Below are 19,966 nucleotides of genomic sequence, written 5' to 3' on the forward strand. Positions count from 1 at the left end.
TATTTTTGAAGAAAAATCTATTAAATGTATTCTTATAGTTTATTCTTGATATTTTTAAAAATCTATTGATTTTATTCTTAATAGTAATGTAAATATTACATATCTTAAATAATTCTGGTCCCAACCGGGGAGCGAAGCCTCAAGATTTCAGCATCTACGTTTCCTGTTGTCTACTGGGAACAAGTACAATGTTTTCAATCAGCTGGCTGTATAATTTTTAATGCACTCCATCATTAACGGACACATGTCCCTTAATATTTTCTGATACTCCATCAGTGCCTGACTGTAAGAATCACGTTCTATTACAAATGACCGGAAGAGGTTTATAGGCTCTGCTTTTAGAAGAATTTCTGGAATTTCAATTTGCTTAAGAAGTGATTGATTTCCAATCATAAATCTCCGTAGCCTTTTCTCATCCAAGCATTTTCCGAGATATTTTAACATATCTCTCAGCCGATGTTCAAGGTGACTTTCATGCCAGTTTGAAAATGGCTGGCTTAACAGCAGATGCATAAGGACAGTCTTAAAGACATAGGAACCAAGAACATGTCGTTGGTCGGGAGAACTGCGCTATTTTTCCATTAAAAAGATCAATATTTGAAGGCATTTGAGATGACATGAACTTTTGGGGGTATTTTTGGCAATGATTTGTAGAAACCGGTACTCACAAACTGCACAGGAAATGTTCCAGTAGGTCGTGGATACTGGAGTATTCATCGAGCAATCTAAAAAACTAGGTACAAGATGGACATCTGAATTCTTCAGCCGCACAGCAGGAAAGACTTGTATGCAAATGGTTCGCCCAGACTGATAATGTACTTTTAAACCACAGCAACCTGTAATATTGCAAACGGTAAGTTCAAAATCATATTTATGGCAAATTTTGTTCCAAGATTTGGCTAATAAATCCCTGAACCATTTTACTACCTTCTTATAATCCAAATACCAATCGGTACACATGACAGAAGCAAGGCAATTGGCACGAACATCAGGTTCAAATCTCTTGCTGTGAATAAGGCAAGAATATCTCCTTCAAGTTGTGTGGTTTTACATTGGCAGCCCAAGTCAGGATTGTTTGGTGTAACCATGAGAATCCTGCCATAACTCTGTTTTTCTGGTGGGATGTCACAGGAACAAACCTCTGGTTTAAAACAATATCCATCCTGGAGAAAAATTGGAACCAAAATATCACATATAGATGGTGTCTTACAGCCCCATTTTTCAAACTGACTCCCAATACCCACACAGTCTTCAAGGATCAGCTCAGAGTTCCACTGACAAAGATTCCTACTGGCCTCCAAAAGATTGTCCACAAAGCTTTCTACAAATTCACAGGTCTGATTTGGCTCTTGGCTCACATTGTGAATGGAGATGTTGTAAAACTGATCCAGGACACTTTGATCAGGAATATTCAAAATGCTGCTGTAAATTCTTCGGGGAAATTAATTTTCATTTTCTTCTTCCTCTTCTTCCTCGCTATTATAGTCCTGGGGAATGCGTGGCAAAGTGTCACCTAGCCAGAATCCCAAGAAATGAATTGTGAGCAGCAGGAGAATAAGGATGGAGTTAAAGGGAAAGAGAGTATAGGAATAATTAAGAAACACCCCAGAATTAACAGGACAGAAAGCTCACAAAGCAATAGTAGAATATCGCCAAGTATAATAGGAATCGATGTGGAAGCTGAGATGAGCAAAGGATTAAAAGTACTGTGTATGAATGCGCAAAGTATAAGAAGTAAAGTGGATGAGCTTGAGGCTCAGTTAGAGATTGGTAGGTATGACATTGTGGGGATTACAGAGATCTGTCTGCAGAAGGATCAGGACTGGAAACTGAATATTCAGGGTTATACGTCCTATAGAAAGGACAGGCAGATGGGCAGAGGACGTGGGGTAGCACTGTTGGTGAGGGATGGAATTCAGTCCCTTGTGAGGGGTGACATTGGAACTGACGATGTAGAGTCACCGTGGATAGAGTTGAGAAATTGTAAAGGTAAGAAGACACTAATAGGAGTTATCTACAGGCCCCCAAACAGTAGTCTGGATATAGGGTGTAAGTTGCAGCAGGAGTTAAAATTGGCATGTAACAAAGGTAATGCTACTGTAGTTATGGGGGATTTCAATATGTAGGTAGGCTGGGAAAATCAGGTTGGTTCTGGACCCCAAGAAAGGGAGTTTGTTGAGTGCCTCCGAGATGGATTCTTAGAGCAGCTTGTACTGGAGCCTACCAGAGAAAAGGCAATTCTGGATTTAGTGTTGTCCAATGAACCAGATTTAATAAGGGAACTCAAGGTAAAGGAACCACTTGGAGGTCGTGACCATAATATGATTAGTTTTAATCTGCACTTTCAGAGGGAGAAGGTTAAACCAGAAATAACAGTGTTGTAGTTGAACAAAGGAGACTATTATAGATTACCATATTAGATCACCTCACTTATTATGCATGCTGCACATTCCACATGTGATCCAGTCTGGAGCTTCATCCCTACCTAGACTATGTAAGCTTCCTTATGCTGTCTCACAGCAGACTAGATGCTGACTGCGGAGACGATAGCATGTAATGTTTCCTCCACTTGTGTTACAGTAAAACTATGAGTTGTTCCTCCTGTGTATGGGTTTGATACCAACAACACGGTGTCAGAAGTTTTGAACCTTTTAATCGCCTAGTTTTGTTCCGGTTTATTTTACCTCGTTTTCTTTTTCTGTTTGGTTTGTTATCTCGATATGGCTGCTACGTTTCGGAAGCCCAATCCGCTCGTATTTGATGGCGACCTCGCTGAGTGCTGGCGCATCTTCGAAGAGGACTTCAACGTATATATCCGTGCAGCCCATCGTGCTGCACCACCAGAAATTCGTGCATCTATCCTCATCAACTTGGCTGGTACAGAAGCCATTTGACGTGCACACTGGTTCCACTACGCTCCAGCCCAGTTAGATGACACGGGCGCGGAGGTCGTCCCGGCAGAATCTATAGACGATCCAGCCTGCCTCCTTAAGAAGTTCAGACAGCTGTGTGAGCTACGCACCAATCTCGTAATGGAGCGCCACAGAATTTTTGCGTGCAGCCAGATGCAAGGTGAGCCGGTCGAAGCCTATATCAGCTCTTTAAAACATATTGCTAGCCGATGCACATTCGGAAACTTGTGTGATAGTCTCATTCGTGACAGACTGGTATATGGTATTCTTAGTGACAAGGTGCAGGATGAACTTATGCTGACCTCACACTGGAAAGGGCTGAGAATCGCTGTCGTGTTGCAAAGTTGACAGACACGCACACTAAGACTCTGGGACCCCACTCTGCTTATGATGTAAATGTTGCCGGCACGTTTTACCGGGCTCAGCGCCTGCCTTCGGAAGTGCCTGGTAGATCCTATGCCGGATTCATCAATGAATGTGGGAACTGTGGAGGTTCACATGTTGCAAGTCGTGAACAATGCCCTGCTTTTGGAAAAATCTGCAATTACTGTAAACGCAGAAATCATTTCATTCGTTGCTGTCGTTCCCGTGGGAACAGACCTGAAACAAAACAATCTGTGCAACTGCTACAGGCAGAACATTCCCAAGCTACTCCTACAACACTCCCTGAACCTAACGAGCATGCCTCGCCTGCTATCGATGGACTGAACAACAGCATACATTCCATGTTGGACCTGTCTGGTAAACATCTCGATCCCATGGTCACCCTCCTCATTAACGGTGTGAATGTTACTGCTAAACTTGATACTGAGGCTTGTTGCAACGTTCTATCCTTATCTGAGCTCCACAGGATTCGGAATACCAGGGGCATCAAACAAACCACAGCCTTGCTGCTTCCCTTTGGAGGGGGTACTATCAACCCTGTTGGAACAATCGAGTTACAGTGCCATCCAGCGTCAAGCGTGTACAATCTGAGTTTTTTTGTTGTCCGGGAGAAAGTGACTCCCCTGCTAGGCATTGCTGCCTGTATGACCTTGGCTTGGTCACCTTTGTTTCGGCGGTCCAGCAACTGACTCCCGCACATGGCTCCACCCAACACTTCCTCTCACAATATGGAGATCTCATCGACGGCAAGCTTGACAAGCGTCCTGTCAAGTGCACAATCACAACCAACCCAGAGGTCGTGCCGGTTGTCTGTCCTGCCCACCGGATTCCCCATGCTATGCGGGAATGCGTACAAAACGAACTCAACAGGATAGTGACTATGGGTTTAATTGCCCCTGTTGCTGAGCCATCGGACTGTGTCTCATCCATGGTGGTTGCAAACAAAAAGAACAAGGAAGAAATACGGATTTGTATCAATCCCAGGGACTTGAACACTGCCATCAAACGACCACACTACCCTATGAGCACAGTGGAAGACGTCGCAGCGCAGCTAGGCAAGGCTGCAGTATTCTCCGTCCTCGATGCCAAGAGTTCCTTCTGGCAAATTCCGCTGGATCACATCTCTTCCAATCTGACCACTTTCAGTACACCCTTTGGACATTACAAATCTCTGCGCATGCCATTTGGCATAAACTCGGCAAGCAAAGTATTCCAGCGCACCATGGAACAACTGTTTGCTGGTTACCCATGCTCAATTATTGTTGATGACATCCTCGTTGCCAGTCAGACTGTCCAGGAACATGACGCACGCTTAACGAGAGTTCTTGACCGCGCCAAAGAGATAAACCTCAAGTTCAACCCCCTCAAGTGCAAAATCCGGGTGAGCGAGGTGAACTACGTGGGCCGTGTTTTCACCAGTGACGGTCTCAAGCCCGATCCATCAAAGACTATTGCAATCAGCAAATTACCGGCACCCATTGACGTGGCCGACCTGCAGAGATTCCTTGGAATGGTAAACTACCTGGGGAAATTCATTCCGAATTTCAGCGAAATATCAGCCCCATTGCGCCAGCTGACTCGTAAAGATACTGTATGGTCTTGGCATGAACAGAGAGCGTTCGACACTCTTAAACACCAGATGTCCTAGCAGAGTGGGGGCAGGTGAGGGGCAAGTGGGGGTGGGGTGGGGGGGGTGGAGTGGGTCAGTGGGGGGAGGAGGGGGGATAAGGAGGTTTTAGTGGGGGGAGGGGGATTTGAGGGTGCTACACCAATACAGGAGATGCTTTGGGTCCAGGGCTCACTCAGTCACACCCTCTCCGCTTCCCTGTTCCCCCTCTACGAGGAATGGACCCAACGGGTCCACTTCGTCTAGTTATCGATAAATGGGAGGTTATCCACTTTGGCGGCAAAAACAAGGAGACAGATTATTATCTCAATGGTGTCATGTTAGGCAAGGGGGAAGTGCAGCGAGACCTGGGTGTCCTTGAACACCAGTCACTGAAAGTTAGCGTGCAGGTACAGCAGGCAGTGAAGAAAGCTAATGGAATGTTGGCCTTCATAACGAGAGGATTTCAGTATAGGAGTAAAGAGGGTCTTCTGCAGTTGTATATGGCCCTGGTAAGACCTCATCTGGAGTATTGTGTACAGTTTTGGTCTCCTAATTTGAGGAAGGACATCCTTGTATTTAAGGCAGTGCACCAAAGGTTCACGAGATTGATCCCTGGGATGGCGGGACTGCCATGTGAGGAAAGATTGAAAAGACTAGGCTTGTTTTCACTGGAGCTTAGAAGGATAAGAGGGGATCGTATAGAGACATATAAAATTATAAAAGGACTGGACAAGCTAGATGCAGGAAAAAATGTTCCCAATGTTGGGGGAGTCCAGAACCAGGGGCCACAGTCCTAGAATAAAGGGGAGGTCATTTAAAACTGAGGTGAGAAGGAACTTTTTCACCCAGAGAGGTGTGAATTTGTGGAATTCTCTGCCAGAGAGGGCAGTGGAGGCCAAATCAATGGATACATTTAAGAGATAGTTAGATACAGCTCTGGGGGCCAGTGGAATCAAGGGAGATGGGGAGAAGTTGGGCACAGGTTACTGATTGTGGATGATCAGCCATGATCAAAATGAATGGCGGTGCTGGCTCGAAGAGCCGAATGGCCAGCTCCCGCACCTATTTTCTCTGTTTCCATGACGCGCCCGGAAGGCGCGGCTCGCCCACCGCAGATTCCGAATCTGCCCCATGCCGGAGCGAGGAAGGACTGAGAACGAGGTGCACCGGCAAGAGTAATGAGGGGACCTGGCGGAGGGCCGCCCAGGACAATAGGCGGACCTGGCATGGGCCATCGAGAACAAAGGGGGGAGTGACGGGGACAGAGTGGGTGCTGCGTAGTGGCAAGCAGTAGATGGAGCTAGTCAGTATTCTGTAACATTGTCATCGACAACACGTGGCGACACTTGTGTACTGCATAGGATTTATGCAAAACAAACTATTTCACTGTACCTTTGTACCGTAACAATAAAGTATAATTCATTCACATTTGTCTCATCCAAGGCGAACTCCATCCTAGCTCGAAATAGACCCGGATTATTCTTGATAAACTATTAATCTCCAGGGGAAAATATACCGATGCATTCCTTTCACAGATGCTGCCTAACCCGTTGAATTACCCCAGAACTTTGTGTTTTTCTGAAGATGTATGCGACTAGTTCCTTGTCTCCATTGTACCACCTCACATGGTTCTGATCTGGTGATGACAATTGTGACACTTCTCTCTCCAAACTGTGTAGTTGAAACAAATACCGGCATAAACATATTATCAACTGTCTTTTTACTTGTAGAATTTTGTGACATTGATGTATAATATTTTTTCGTGCACGTCTTACTCTGTGTGCTTGTGATGCTGCCGCAAACAAGGATTTTTGACTGTACTTGTGCATCACCATTGCTGTGCAGATGAGAATAAATTTGACAATTTGAAGTGCCTAAAAAGGAACATAACAGACACTTCACAAATTGACCACCCCGGGCGAAAGAACACTAGAATGTACGATGCAACTGAGTTAAAATTGCTACTCCGATGGGAAACAGTAAACGTTTGAGCGGAGAGGAGAATGCGAAAATATTCCGGGAGAAAATTTGATTAGAGCTCGGTTTGGTGTACGTGTGATGCAGTAAAACTTGAGTGACTGAGAGATAACAAGCAATATATTTAATAAAACATGCTTTAGTGAGCCTGACTGAGGCAAGAGTTTGAAACTGATGTGGAAGAGGCGCCAAACTGGTATCTGTAACCTGGCCTTAATGCAGCGGCTTGATGCCGCGTCCAGGGGCGCTCTGAGCCCGTCGACCACCAGGCCAGGAAGGCATCGTGCGCCCGCCGCCTCTTACCTGGTCGCTTGTGGCCCGGAAGCCGCAGTTGAGCGGGAGCTGGGGCGCCGCAGCCTGTCCGAATTAATCTATTGGCCCAGATCCCACATCCTCAGTAATTGTAGCTTTGCAGGTTCGTTTTAATAAATCCAACATTTTCTTCTCCACAGACTCACCTTGGGAATAATTTAATGTTTTGCACTCTTCTTATGGTGATAAAAATTTTACTGATCTCTGGAATGTGCTTACAATAGACAATAGGTGCAGGAGGAGGCCATTCGGCCCTTTGTGCCAGCACCGCCATTCAATGTGATCATGGCTGATCATTCTCAATCAGTACCCCATTCCTGCCTTCTCCCCATACCCCCTGACTCTGCTATCCTTAAGAGCTCTATCTAGCTCTCTGTTGAATGCATTCAGAGAATTGGCCTCCACTGCTTTCTGAGGCAGAGAATTCCACAGATTTACAACTCTAACTGGAAAAGTTTTCCTCATCTCCGTTCTAAATGGCCTACCCCTTATTCTTAAACTGTGGCCCCTGGTTCTGGACTCCCCCAACATTGGGAACATGTTTCCTGCCTCTAACGTGTCCAACCCCTTAATAATCTTATACGTTTCGATAAGATCCCCTCTCATCCTTCTAAATTCCAGTGTATACAAGCCTAGTCGCTCCAGTCTTTCAACATATAACAGTCCCACCATTCTGGGAATTAACCTAGTAAACCTACGCTGCACGCCCTCAATAGCAAGAATATCCTTCCTCAAATTTGGAGACCAAAACTGCACACAGTACTCCAGGTGCGGTCTCACTAGGGCCCTGTACAACTGCAGAAGGACCTCTTTGCTCCTATACTCAACTCCTCTTGTTATGAAGGCCAACATTCCATTGGCTTTCTTCACTGCCTGCTGTACGTGCATGCTTCCTTTCAGTGACTGGTGCACTAGGACACCCAGACCTCGTACGTCCCCATTTCCTAATTTGACACCATTCAAATAATAATCTGCCTTCCTATTCTTACCACCAAAGTGGATAACCTCACACTTATCCACATTAAACTGCATCTGCCATGCATCCGCCCACTCACACAACCTGTCCAAGTCACCCTGCAACCTCATAGCATCTTCCTCACAGTTCACACGACCACCCAGCTTTGTATCATCTGCAAATTTGCTAATGGTACTTTTAATCCCTTCATCCAAGTCATTAATGTATATTGTAAATAGCTTCGGTCCCAGCACCGAGCCTTGCGGTACCCAAGATGGCCGCGCCGTTGTGTTTGGCTGCCTGTCGTCGCTCACCTGGATATCGTAGTGTTCTTCGAGCCACTTTAGTTTACGACCGCCGAACCCTCCTGTTGATCCGACCCTCCGTCGTCGACTTCTTCAGTCCAGGTCCCGGACAAAGTTTCTTCCAGCGATCGCTCCTCGATCAACTCCCGGTGGATGTGCGGGCCCAGCCTTACATCCACCGCCGCACGCACCGCGCTAGGAGGCGGGGTAAACGCGCGGGAACTTTCGAAAATTTAAAAAACCTCGCCCGCGCTCATCCAACAGCGGCCTACCTCGCCCAGCGCTGCGAAGTCGGACCTGGTCGACCTTACAGCTCCATCCACCGGCGCTCCCTCGAGCTCAGGTATGCCGCTCTTCGACCGATCATCCCGGTCCCTGGACTGCCGGCCCGTGGGCTCCCAGCAAGGCCATCTGTGAAGCGCAGCGGCGTGGTCTCCCTGAACCTCCGCCCGCTGGCGTGGGAGCCGCTACCGGACCGAAGCTCACCTGCTGTCCCTACTGTCCCTACTAAAGTGGCCCTGATCAATGTAAGATCCCTCCAAAACAAGACTTTCATCCTCAACGACTTCTTCACCACCCGTGGATTGGACTTCTTACTGCTCACAGAATCCTGGCTTAACCCTGGTGAGCTTGCTCCACTTGTGGAACTCTGTCCTGATAACTGTCACTTCTTCACCTCGCCTAGGCTCTCCGGACGCGGTGGGGGCTTAGCCACTGTGTTTAAGAAACATTTCAACTGCCGCCTCCTGAACGCTGATCATTTCTCCAGTTTCGAGGTGCAACTAATTAAAGTAGGCCTAGCCTATCCCCTCTTAATTGTTCTTGTGTATCGCCCACCAAAAATGCATAAGGACTTCATCACCCAATTTGCTGATCTGATTTCTAGCATTTTGCCCAAATTTGACCGGATCATGATTCTTGGTGACTTTAATATTCATGTTTGCTGTCCCACTAAGCCTCTTGTGAGTGAATTTATGCACCTGGTTGAGTCCTTCAATCTGACTCTTCACACCACGGGACCCACTCACAAGTTAGGCCATACTCTCGACCTAGTGTTATCGTCCGGATTCCCAATCAACAACATTGAAACTACTGAAGCCTGTCTATCGGACCACAGCGCTATCATTTTTGACGCAACTCTGCCTTTATCTCCCGCAAAATCTCATCTCCCTGTTCGCTACTCCCGCGACATAAATTCATTGACTGCCAGTAAATTCTCCGAGACTCTCACAGCTGCCCCCAACATCTGCACTATTGAGGCCTCTCCCCCCCATCTCAGCACTGAGGATCTCGCCTCTTTATTTAATATCACTTGCTCTTCCATCCTGGATTCTATCGCTCCCCTTAAAATGAAAAAGCCTAAGCCCAAAGGTCGGCCGTGGCTCAATGACTCCACCAAAGCCCTAAGAAGGGAGTGCAGAAAATCAGAAAGGAGATGGAAATGTGACAAGCTTCAAATTTCCTTCGAAATTCTGAGAAACAATCTTCTCAAATACCAGGAAGCAGTAAAGTCTGCTAGAGCACAATACTTCTCCGACCTTATTTCCAAAAACTCTCATAACTCCAAGGTCCTATTTAGAACAATTACCTCTGTCATATGTCCCGCCCCCAGTACCAGCTTAGTTGGGTCCCCTGCTAAGTGCGAAGAATTCGCTAAATTTTTCACCAACAAAGTTGAGAATATTAGAATGAACATTTCCCCTCCCACCCGTGACCTAGCTGTCTCACTAGTCTGTTCATCTAAATTGGACTGCTTCCAACCCGTCACTCTATCCTCCCTTGCAAAGCTTATCTCCGCTATGAAACCTGCAACCTGCCCCCTTGATCCTGCCCCCACTGCCCTTCTGAAGGATGTCATTGCAATAGCTGGTCCCAGCATCCTCTCTATTATCAACAGTTCTCTGGCCACTGGCACTGTTCCAACCAGTTTCAAGCACGCGGTGGTCCAGCCCCTACTGAAAAAACCTAACCTAGACCCCACCTTGCCTAGCAACTACAGACCCATTTCCAAACTGCCATTCCTGTCAAAAGTCCTTGAAAAGGCAATCCTTAACCAATTAGTGCCCTACCTGCACCAAAACACCATCCTGGAAAGTTTCCAGTCAGGTTTCAGAGCCCACCACAGCACAGAGTCTGCCTTGTTGAAGGTACACAACGACCTGCTTCTCGCCATCGACACCGGCGACTGTGCAATCCTGCTCCTTCTCGACCTCAGCGCAGCATTCGATACAGTGGACCACACCATCCTTATTGACCGTCTCCGGTACGCGGTTGGCATTGATGGCACTGCCCTGAGCTGGTTCGCTTCGTACCTCAAAGATAGGAGTTTCGCCATCAACATAGGCAGTTATTCCTCTGCTCCAGCTAGCCTCTCCTGCGGAGTTCCACAAGGCTCAATCCTAGGCCCCATTCTCTTCTCTCTATACATGCTCCCCCTTGGCCAAATCATTCAAAGGCACGGCATTTCTTTCCACTGCTATGCCGATGACACTCAGCTTTACCTCCCCCTGAAACCCAACAACCAGTCAAATTTAAACAGCCTCTCACACTGCCTTGAGGACATAAAATGTTGGATGGCACAGAACTTCCTCCAATTAAATGAGAGCAAGTCTGAGGTCATCCTATTCGGCCCCCCCGACTCCATCAAATTGATAACAGGCAGTCTTGGAAGCCTATCCTGCCTAGTCAAACCGCATGTCAAAAACCTCGGCATGATATTTGACTCTGCATTAAAATTTGATAAGCAAATCAACGCTGTGGTAAAAGCCAGCTTCTTCCAACTTCGAACCATAGCTAAAATCAAACCTTTCCTCAAATTCGACGACACAGAAAAAATCATTCACGCTTTCATTTCCTCCCGCCTAGACTACTGCAACTCCCTATACACTGGGATCAGCCAATCTTCCCTGTCCCGCCTGCAACTGGTCCAAAACGCCGCAGCGAGACTCCTGACGGGTACCCGTAAAAGGGACCACATCACCCCGATTCTGGCCTCTCTCCACTGGCTCCCTGTACGGTACAGAATCAACTTCAAGCTCCTCCTATTCACGTATAAAGCCCTAAATGGACACTCCCCCCCCTACATCAAAAATCTTCTAACCCCCCTCTCTAACTCCAGGTCCCTCAGATCGGCCGACTTGGGGCTATTCACTATCCCACGGTCTAGGCTTAAACTCAGGGGTGACCGCGCTTTTGCGGTTGCAGCTCCTAGACTGTGGAACAGCATCCCTCTCCCGATCAGAACTGCCCCCTCCATCGACTCCTTTAAGTCCAGGCTCAAAACATATTTCTACTCCCTAGCGTTTGAGGCTCATTGAGGAGGCACTGTGAACTGTTTGCGTGCTACTGTATGTTTTCATTTTTTTTCTATTGGAACCTAATCAAATGTACAGCACTTTGGTCAACGTGGGTTGTTTTTAAATGTGCTATACAAATAAAATTGACTTGACTTGACTTGACCCCACTAGTCACTTCCTGCCATTCTGAAGGGGACCCTTTTATCCCCACTCTTTGCTTTATGTCTGCCAACCAATTTTCTATTCATGTCAGTACCCTACCCCCAATACCATGTGCTCTAATTTTGCCCGCTAATCTCCGACGTGGGGCCTTGTCGAAGGCTTTCTGAAAGTCGAGGTACACCACATCCACCGGCTCTCCCCTGTCAATTTTCCTAGTTACATCCTCAAAAAATTCCAGAAGATTAGTCAAGCATGATTTCCCCTTCGTAAATCCATGCTGACTCGGAACGATCCTGTTACTGCTATCCAAATGCCTTGCAATTTCGTCTCTTATAATTGACTCCAGCATCTTCCCCACCACTGATGTCAGACTAACTGGTCTATAATTTCCCGTTTTCTCTCTTCCTCCTTTCTTAAAAAGTGGGACAACATTGGCTACCCTCCAATCCACAGGAACTGATCCTGAATCTATAGACCATTGGAAAATGATCACCAATGCGTCCACAATTTCTAGAGCCACCTCCTTAAGAACCCTGGGATGCAGGCCATCAGGCCCTGGGGATTTATCAGCCTTCAGTCCCATCAGTCTACCCAACACCATTTCCTGCCTAATGTGAATTTCCTTCAGTTCCACCATCACCTTAGGATCTCTGGCCACTAGAACATCTGGGAAATTGTTTGTATTTTCCTTAGTGAAGACAGATCCAAAGTACCGGTTCAACTCGTCTGCCATTTCCTTGTTCCCCATAATAAATTCCCCTGCTTCTGTCTTCAAGGGACTCACATTTGCCTTGACTAGTTTTTTCCTCTTCACATACCTAAAAAAGCTTTTACTATCCTCCTTTATATTATTGGCTAGCTTACCCTCGTACCTCATCTTTTCTCCCCGTATTGCCTTTTTAGTTATCTTCTGTTGCTCTTTAAAAGAGTCCCAATCCTCTGGCTTCCCACTCTTCTTTGCTATGTTATACTTCTCTTTTATTTTTGTGCTGTCCTTGACTTCCCTTGTCAGCCACGGGTGCCTCTTACTCCCCTTATAATCTTTCCTCCTCTTTGGGATAAATTGATCCTGCAATGGCAGGAATACCTGCCATTGCTGTTCCACTGTCTTCCCTGCTAGGGCCTTCTTCCAGTCAAATCTGGCCAGCTCCTGCCTCATGCCTCTGTAATCCCCTTTGCTATAGTGTAATACTGACAATTCCGATTTTCCCTTCTCCCTCTCAATTTGTAGAGTAAAACTTATCATATTATGATCACTGCCTCCAAATGGCTCTTTTACCTTGAGTTCCCTTATCAGATCAGGTTCATTACACAACACTAAATCCAGATTTGCCTTCACCCTGGTAGGCTCTGTTGTGATATTGCTGGGACTACTTTGTGTATCCAAGAACTACTTTGTATGGCTGTGTATGTAAGTGATGGGTGTGATTAGGCGGTCACTCTGGATCCAGGCGGCCTTGGAAGAAACAGCCTATAGTACAAGCTGCACCATGATAACATCTTAAACATGTGCACTCGTGGTCCGTCCGGAGTCACAACAAAGGTACAACAGGTACCGGACCACGAAGAACAACATGGTGGCAGCGGTTTGGGTGTTTAGCCTAGAAAAGGAAAACAACAAAAACCCCAAGAAAAAAAGTTAACAAGTGTGTAAGAAAGAAAAAAAAAAAGAAGGTTAACAAAAAGGAACCCAGCAAAAAGGTTAACAGGAAGATAAGATAGAGCCCTGAAGAACGAAAAACGTTTCCCGCTCGGTAAGGGGCCAATATATGTAGGTATACATACCTGCTCAGTAGTCAGCGGCGAGCTGCCGACGTGACGCTGCAAGCTGCTGAGGGCGGTGTGTGAAGGCCCACATCGAGCCCCAGCACCTGTGCAGGCCCGAGATTGGGAGCCTGCGACTGCTTCGCGGGGGAGAGACCGCAGGCGACCGGGAGACCCGACACCCACGGAGCTGTGCGGTGACCGGTGGAGACCGACACCCACGGAGATGTGCGGCGACCGGAAGCGACCGGGAGAACCGACACCCACGGAGGTGTGCGGCGACCGGGAGACCCGACACCCACGGAGGTGTGCGGCGACCGGGAGAGCCCCGGGGGAGGCTGACACCCACGGAGGTGTGCAGCGACCGGGAGAGCCCTGGAGGAGACCGACACCCATGGAGGTGTGCGGCGACCGGGAGAACCCCGGAGGAGACCGACACCCATGGAGGTGTGCGGCGACCGGGAGAGCCCCTGAGGAGACCGACACTAAATCCAGATTTGCCTTCACCCTGGTAGGCTCTGTTGTGATATTGCTGGGACTACTTTGTGTATCCAAGAACTACTTTGTATGGCTGTGTATATAAGTGATGGGTGTGATTAGGCGGTCACTCTGGATCCAGGCGGCCTTGGAATAAACAGCCTGGAGTACAAGCTGCACCATGATAACATCTTAAACACGTGTAGTCGTGGTCCGTCCAGAGTCACCAAAGGTACCGGACCACGAAGTACAACAGGCTCCAGTACAAGCTGTTCTAAGAATCCATCTCGGAGGCACTCAACAAACCCTCTTTCCTGGGGTCCATTACCAACCTGATATTCCCAGTCTACCTCCAAGTTGAAATCTCCCATAACCACCGTAGCATTACATTTGCGACATGCCAATTTTAGCTCTTGAATCAACTTGCACCCTCCAAAATGAATGTATGGAGGTTACTGTTTGGGGGCCTGCAGATAACTCCCATTAGGGTCTTTTTACCTCTACAATTCCTCATTTCTATCCATACTGATTCTACATCTCCTGATTCTATGTCATCCCTTGCAAGGGAGTGAATATCATTCCTTACCAACAGTGCGACCCCACCCCCTGTCAGTCTTTTCTATACATTGTGTACCCCTGAATATTCAGTTCCCAGCCCTGGTCCTCTTGTAGATATAGTTGTTTTGTAGATATAGTTGTTTTGACAAACATGGACTTCCAAAAAGCCATCTGACAAAGTACCACATGGTGGACTTGCCCCCTTAGTATTGAAGGCCTCGGAATAAGACGGCCTTCCTAGATGGTGAATTAACTGAGTTACATGAAGATTTTTTTTACAGAATTGAAGAATGTGTGACATGGGCTTCCCTAGAAATTGGTATCAGACTTTTCTCAAGGTGAATTAATTGTACAAAGATTCCAAAATCACAAATATGTAATCTAGAAGCATAACAAATATGTAATCTAGATCACATAATGTAATCTCGCCGCTAACCTCGCCTCACCTCGCTGCTGGCCCGGCATCGCCGCTCGCCTCACCTCGCCGCTCACCCGGCCTCGCCTCGCCGCTGGCCCGGCCTCACCTCGCCTCTCGCCACTGGCCTCGCTTCGCCCCTCGCCACTCCCCGACCTCACCGCTTGCCTCGCCGCTGGCCTATCCTTGCTGCGGAGCGTGAGGCCCGTTGATGTTGAGAGGGGATGGGGGAGGGATGTTGGGGTGTGGGGCAGGGGGGGCAGTAGAGTGGGAGGAGGGAGTGGATTTGGGGGGAAAGGGGAGGAGGGGTGGAGGGGAGAGGTGGGTGAGTAGGAGAGGTGGGTGAGTAGGAGAGGAGGGGGGGAGTAGGGAGGTGGGGGGAGTAGGGGGGGGGAGTAGGGGGGGTGGGGGGGAGTAGGGGGTGGGGAGAGTGGGGGGGAGTAGGGTTGGGGTGGGACATGGTCCGTTGTGATTTGCTGTTGAAGACCACTGGAGCAAGTATGTCTTCAATTAAATTAGGTGTGTGCAGTTTTTCAACTTAGTCATACATTTTATGACCATTGTTCTTTTATTCAATACCAAGAGAATTGGGATGTGTAAGGAAAAAGCAAAATAGAAAAAACAAAACAAAACAAATTTTTCTTTGTTCAATAACCTTTCTATAATAGTAGAATATACTCATGATAGGCCTGACATTGTACATGTAGTCCAAGAACTACAGATTGTTGGAAATAATAGTCATTTTTCACACGTGAATGTAGCGCAACGCGTACGCGTTTTTGCTGAAAAGTTGCATCACGCGCCATATTATGAATTTTGATGTAAAATTCTGAGTTTTGGACATCAAAATTCTGAATTTGTAAAATCAAATGTTGGGAGGTCTGGTTATGGGGCAAAAGCAGGAGAATTGGTTTGAGAGGAAAAGATAGATCAGCCATGATTGAAAGGTGGAGTAGACTGATGGGCTACATATGATCAATTTCCATTTGTTCCCTGCACATCCATGGACTTATCCAAAAGCCTCAAGTGCCACTATCCACCACCACTGCAAGAGAATTCTGGAAACATGTCACCTTTTAGTCAAGTGAATAACTGAAAGCTTCTCATTTGTCCTCATTCATTCACCATCCTTGAATCTAGATTGTTCTTTAGAACTCACAAAGTCTTGAAAATAACAAAATAATTTAGAGAAAGCTGTTGACAGCCAACATCAACTGTTGTGCATTACCATGGATCAATCTGCTTTTCTTTTGGTAACATTGAGTGAAGGAGCGGTCAGTCAGGATGCAAACTATCCTTAAAGGAACGGCATGTTGTTGAATTATTGCAGTAAGCAATTGAAATATAACATCTATACTCACTTGTGGATCTCAATCCATTCTCATCCAGAAACAGCTCCACATCACTGCAGAGCTATTTTATCAAATCTAGGGTGATTTTTCTTGACGATAACTGATACAAATATCTTGTCATTTCTCTTTCAGTAAGTTTGACTTGGGGACATGATCTCTCTTGTTCTCATCTCAAGTATGGCTACCCACATGTTGTAAGGAAGAAGAAAACTAGCAAAACTACCTAACTGCGTTCTTTTTATCTTTCTGCTGGCCGCCCCAATGAATTCCCTTCAAAGACAAAATGCATAATAATAATAATAATACTAATAATATATTCCTTTATTTGTCCCACACCGGGGAAATTTGCAGTGTTACAGCAGCAAAGTGGATAGCAAGAGACATTCATTATAAATAAAAATAAAGATAAGGATAATTGTCATCATTTACTGTGTTTTTTCTTTACTGTTACTGTTGACTGGTCAGTTGACCGGTCTGCTGGGAGTAGCGCTGGTTGTACAGTCTCACAGCAGTGGGAAGGAAGGACCTCCGATATCTCTCCTTCGCACACTTGGGGTGAAGGAGTCTGTCACTGAAGGAGCTACTCAGTGCAGTGACAGTGTCCTGCATGGGGTGGGAGTCATTGTCCAGCAGCGATGTTATCTTTGCCATCATCCTCCTCTCTCCTACTGCCTGTACTGAGTCGAGGGGGCAACCAAGGACAGAGCTGGCCTTCCTGATCAGCTTGTCAAGTCTCTTCCCCTCCGCTGCTGAGATGCTGCTGCTCAAGCAGACCACTCCATAGAAAATGGCTGATGCCACCACAGTGTTGTAGAAGGTCCTTAGGAGATCCCCCTGCACTCCAAAGGACCTGAGTCTCCTCAGCAGGTAAAGTTTGCTCTGGCCTTTTTTGTACAGTGCATTGATATTTTCGGTCCAGTCAAGTTTATTGTTAAGGTAAACACCCAGGTACTATGTTCACCGGTGTCGGGGGGACCTGGCTGCGCCTGCGGAAATCTACCACCATCTCCCTGGTTTTCCCCACGTTGATCCGGAGGCGGTTCCACTGGCACCAGTCCACAAAGTCCTTGATCAGTTCTCTGTATGCCCTGTCATCGTCGCCTGTGATGAGGCCGACGATGGCAGAGTCGTCAGAGAACTTCTGTAGATAGCAGTTTGCTGAGCTGTGCCTGAAGTCCGCGGTGTACAGAGTGAACAGGAAAGGAGCTAGCACTGTTCCCTGCGGAACCCCTGTGCTGCAGACCACCATGTCCGAAACTTAGTCCTTTGTTCTCACATACTGTGGTCTGTTGGTGAGGTAATCCAGAATCCAGGATGTGAGGTGGTGATCCACTCCTGCGCACTCCAGCTTGCCCCCCAGAAGCACAGGCTGGATGGTATTGAACGCACTGGAGAAATCAAAGAACATGATTCTCACAGTGCTATCTGGCTTCTCCGTGTGCGAAAGAGCTTTGTGTCGTAGTGAGATGATGGCGTCCTCCACCCGGATGCGAGTCTGGTAGGCGAACTGCAGCGGATCCATTGATGGTCTCACCAGGGGGCGTAGATGGACGAGGACCAGTCGCTCCAATGTCTTCATCAGGTGTGATGTCAGTGCCACCGGCCTGTAGCTGTTGAGTTCCTTCGGGCGCGGTGTCTTTGATACCGGTACCAGGCAGGATGTTTTCCACAGCTGTGGAACTTTCCCCAGTTTCAGGCTCAGATTGAAGACGTGCTCCACTATCCCTCACAGCTGGTCTGCACAGGACTTGAGGAGCCTCGAGCTGATGCTGTCCGGACCAGCCGCCTTCCTCGCATTGATTTTTCTGAGCTCATTTCTCACCTGGTCTGTAGAGAGAGACAGATTGGAGCACAGGGGCTGGGTGCTCGAGGGTGCGAGAGGAGTAGGGGGTGTAGGGGGGGATGGTGGGGGGGGGGGGAGGAGGTGGGGGTGGGGTGGTTGGGGCAGGAGAAGCAGAGGCAGTGGGTGGTTGCTGTGACCCAAGTGCTGTGGGAGGGGAGGTGGGGCAGTGTACTGGACGTGCAGACAAGGGGGGCTGCAGCAGTGGTGACTGGACCAGGGGAGGGGTAGGTGACTGATCGAACCTGTTGAAGATATTTATTCGCAAAATGCTGGAGTAACTCAGCAGGTCAGGCAGCATCTCAGGAGAGAAGGAATGGGTGACGTTTCGGGTCGAGACCCTTCTTCAAAAGGGTCTCGACCCGAAACGTCACCCGAACCTGTTGAAGAATAGGTTCAGATCATTTACCCACTTCTGGTCCCCCACGGCCTGGGAGTCGGGTTCCTTGTACCCAGAGATGGTTTTGAGGCCTCTCCAGACTCGGCTGATGTTGCTCTCCTATAGACACTTGGTGATATCATTGGGTAAGTGTATGGAGGGGGTATAGGAGGCTGGTTAATGTTTGTCTGGCCACTCTGAATATACCGTTTTGTAGCGACTGTGAAAGTATACTACATCAACATACTATGAAGATTGAAAAATCTTTGATATAGTCAGGTCATGAATTCTAGTCGCTCTCTGGCGAATTGAAGAGACAAATTAGGCTGATGCATCCCAACATCACTGAGAGTGGTGCACTGGCAGAGGTGCTGTCACACAGGTGTGGAATTTAAGCACCTGTAACCACTATTGTGAGGAAATGTACAGAGGAGATTAACCAGGAAATTCCCTAAATTTCAGTTATTAGGATAGACTGATCAAGGCTGAATGAAATCGTGGATTGGTGTGGCGCTGGTGCAGTGGGCAGGGATTCAGATTTTTAGACCATTGGGATGTTCTCTGGGGCAGTGGTGGCAAGAGGAATGGGTTACATCTGAACTGGAGGGGGACCACTTCCCTTGCTGTGAGGTTTGCAAGTGCTACTCGGCAGAGTTTAAATCAGGGGAGCATGGCGTTGGGAACTAGAGAAGTGGGTCTGATACGGGAAGGAGTGATGAAAAAGTGGATGTTCGGATCGGCAAGACTCATAGAAAGGACAGAAAGAGAGGTGAAGGAATATGGTGATGCTGATGGGCTGTAGTGTGTTTATTCCAACGCAAGGAGTATTGTGAAAAAAGCAGACATACAGGGAGCCTGGATTGGGACTGTGATAATGTGGCCATTGTGGAAACTTTGTTGTGAGAGGGATTCCACTGGCAGCTCAATGTTCCAGGGTTTTGTTGTTTCAGATGTGATTGGGAGGGAGGTAAAATAAATGGAGGAGGTGCGGGCTAATGAGGGAGACTGTCACAGCAGCACTCAGAGAGGACGTATTGGATGGTTTGTCTGCTGAGGTAATAGGAGTGGAGCTTAGAAATATTAAAGGCGCAAGTACTCATGTGGGATTGTACTATAGACCAGCCCCCCCCCCCCCCTCCCCCCCCTCTGTTTCCCAATAGCAAGCAGGAGATAGAGAAACAGATACATAGACAGATTTCCAACAGAGATGACTTAGTGGGTGACTTTCACTCCAACTTGCTCATTGCAAAAGCATTAGATGGGCAGAAT

The 19,966-nt window shown here is 47.5% G+C and overlaps 1 protein-coding gene and 1 pseudogene across 1 annotated transcript in view; one reads left to right on the forward strand and one right to left on the reverse strand.

Moving 5' to 3' along the window:
* Positions 1-198: 198 nt before the first annotated feature.
* LOC144610254 (inositol 1,4,5-trisphosphate receptor-interacting protein-like) lies at positions 199-2,828 on the reverse strand (annotated as a pseudogene).
* A 4,228-nt stretch (positions 2,829-7,056) lies between these two features.
* Positions 7,057-19,966, forward strand: part of LOC144610255 (scavenger receptor cysteine-rich domain-containing protein DMBT1-like) — a 71,882-nt gene continuing 58,972 nt past the window's right edge. Inside the window, exon 1 of the mRNA XM_078428845.1 lies at positions 7,057-7,297. Coding sequence (XP_078284971.1) covers positions 7,057-7,297 — 241 coding nt within the window. The remainder of the gene's footprint in view (positions 7,298-19,966) is intronic.

This window comes from Rhinoraja longicauda, chromosome 36, assembly GCF_053455715.1.
Source record: "Rhinoraja longicauda isolate Sanriku21f chromosome 36, sRhiLon1.1, whole genome shotgun sequence".
Classification (NCBI taxonomy): domain Eukaryota; kingdom Metazoa; phylum Chordata; class Chondrichthyes; order Rajiformes; family Arhynchobatidae; genus Rhinoraja; species Rhinoraja longicauda.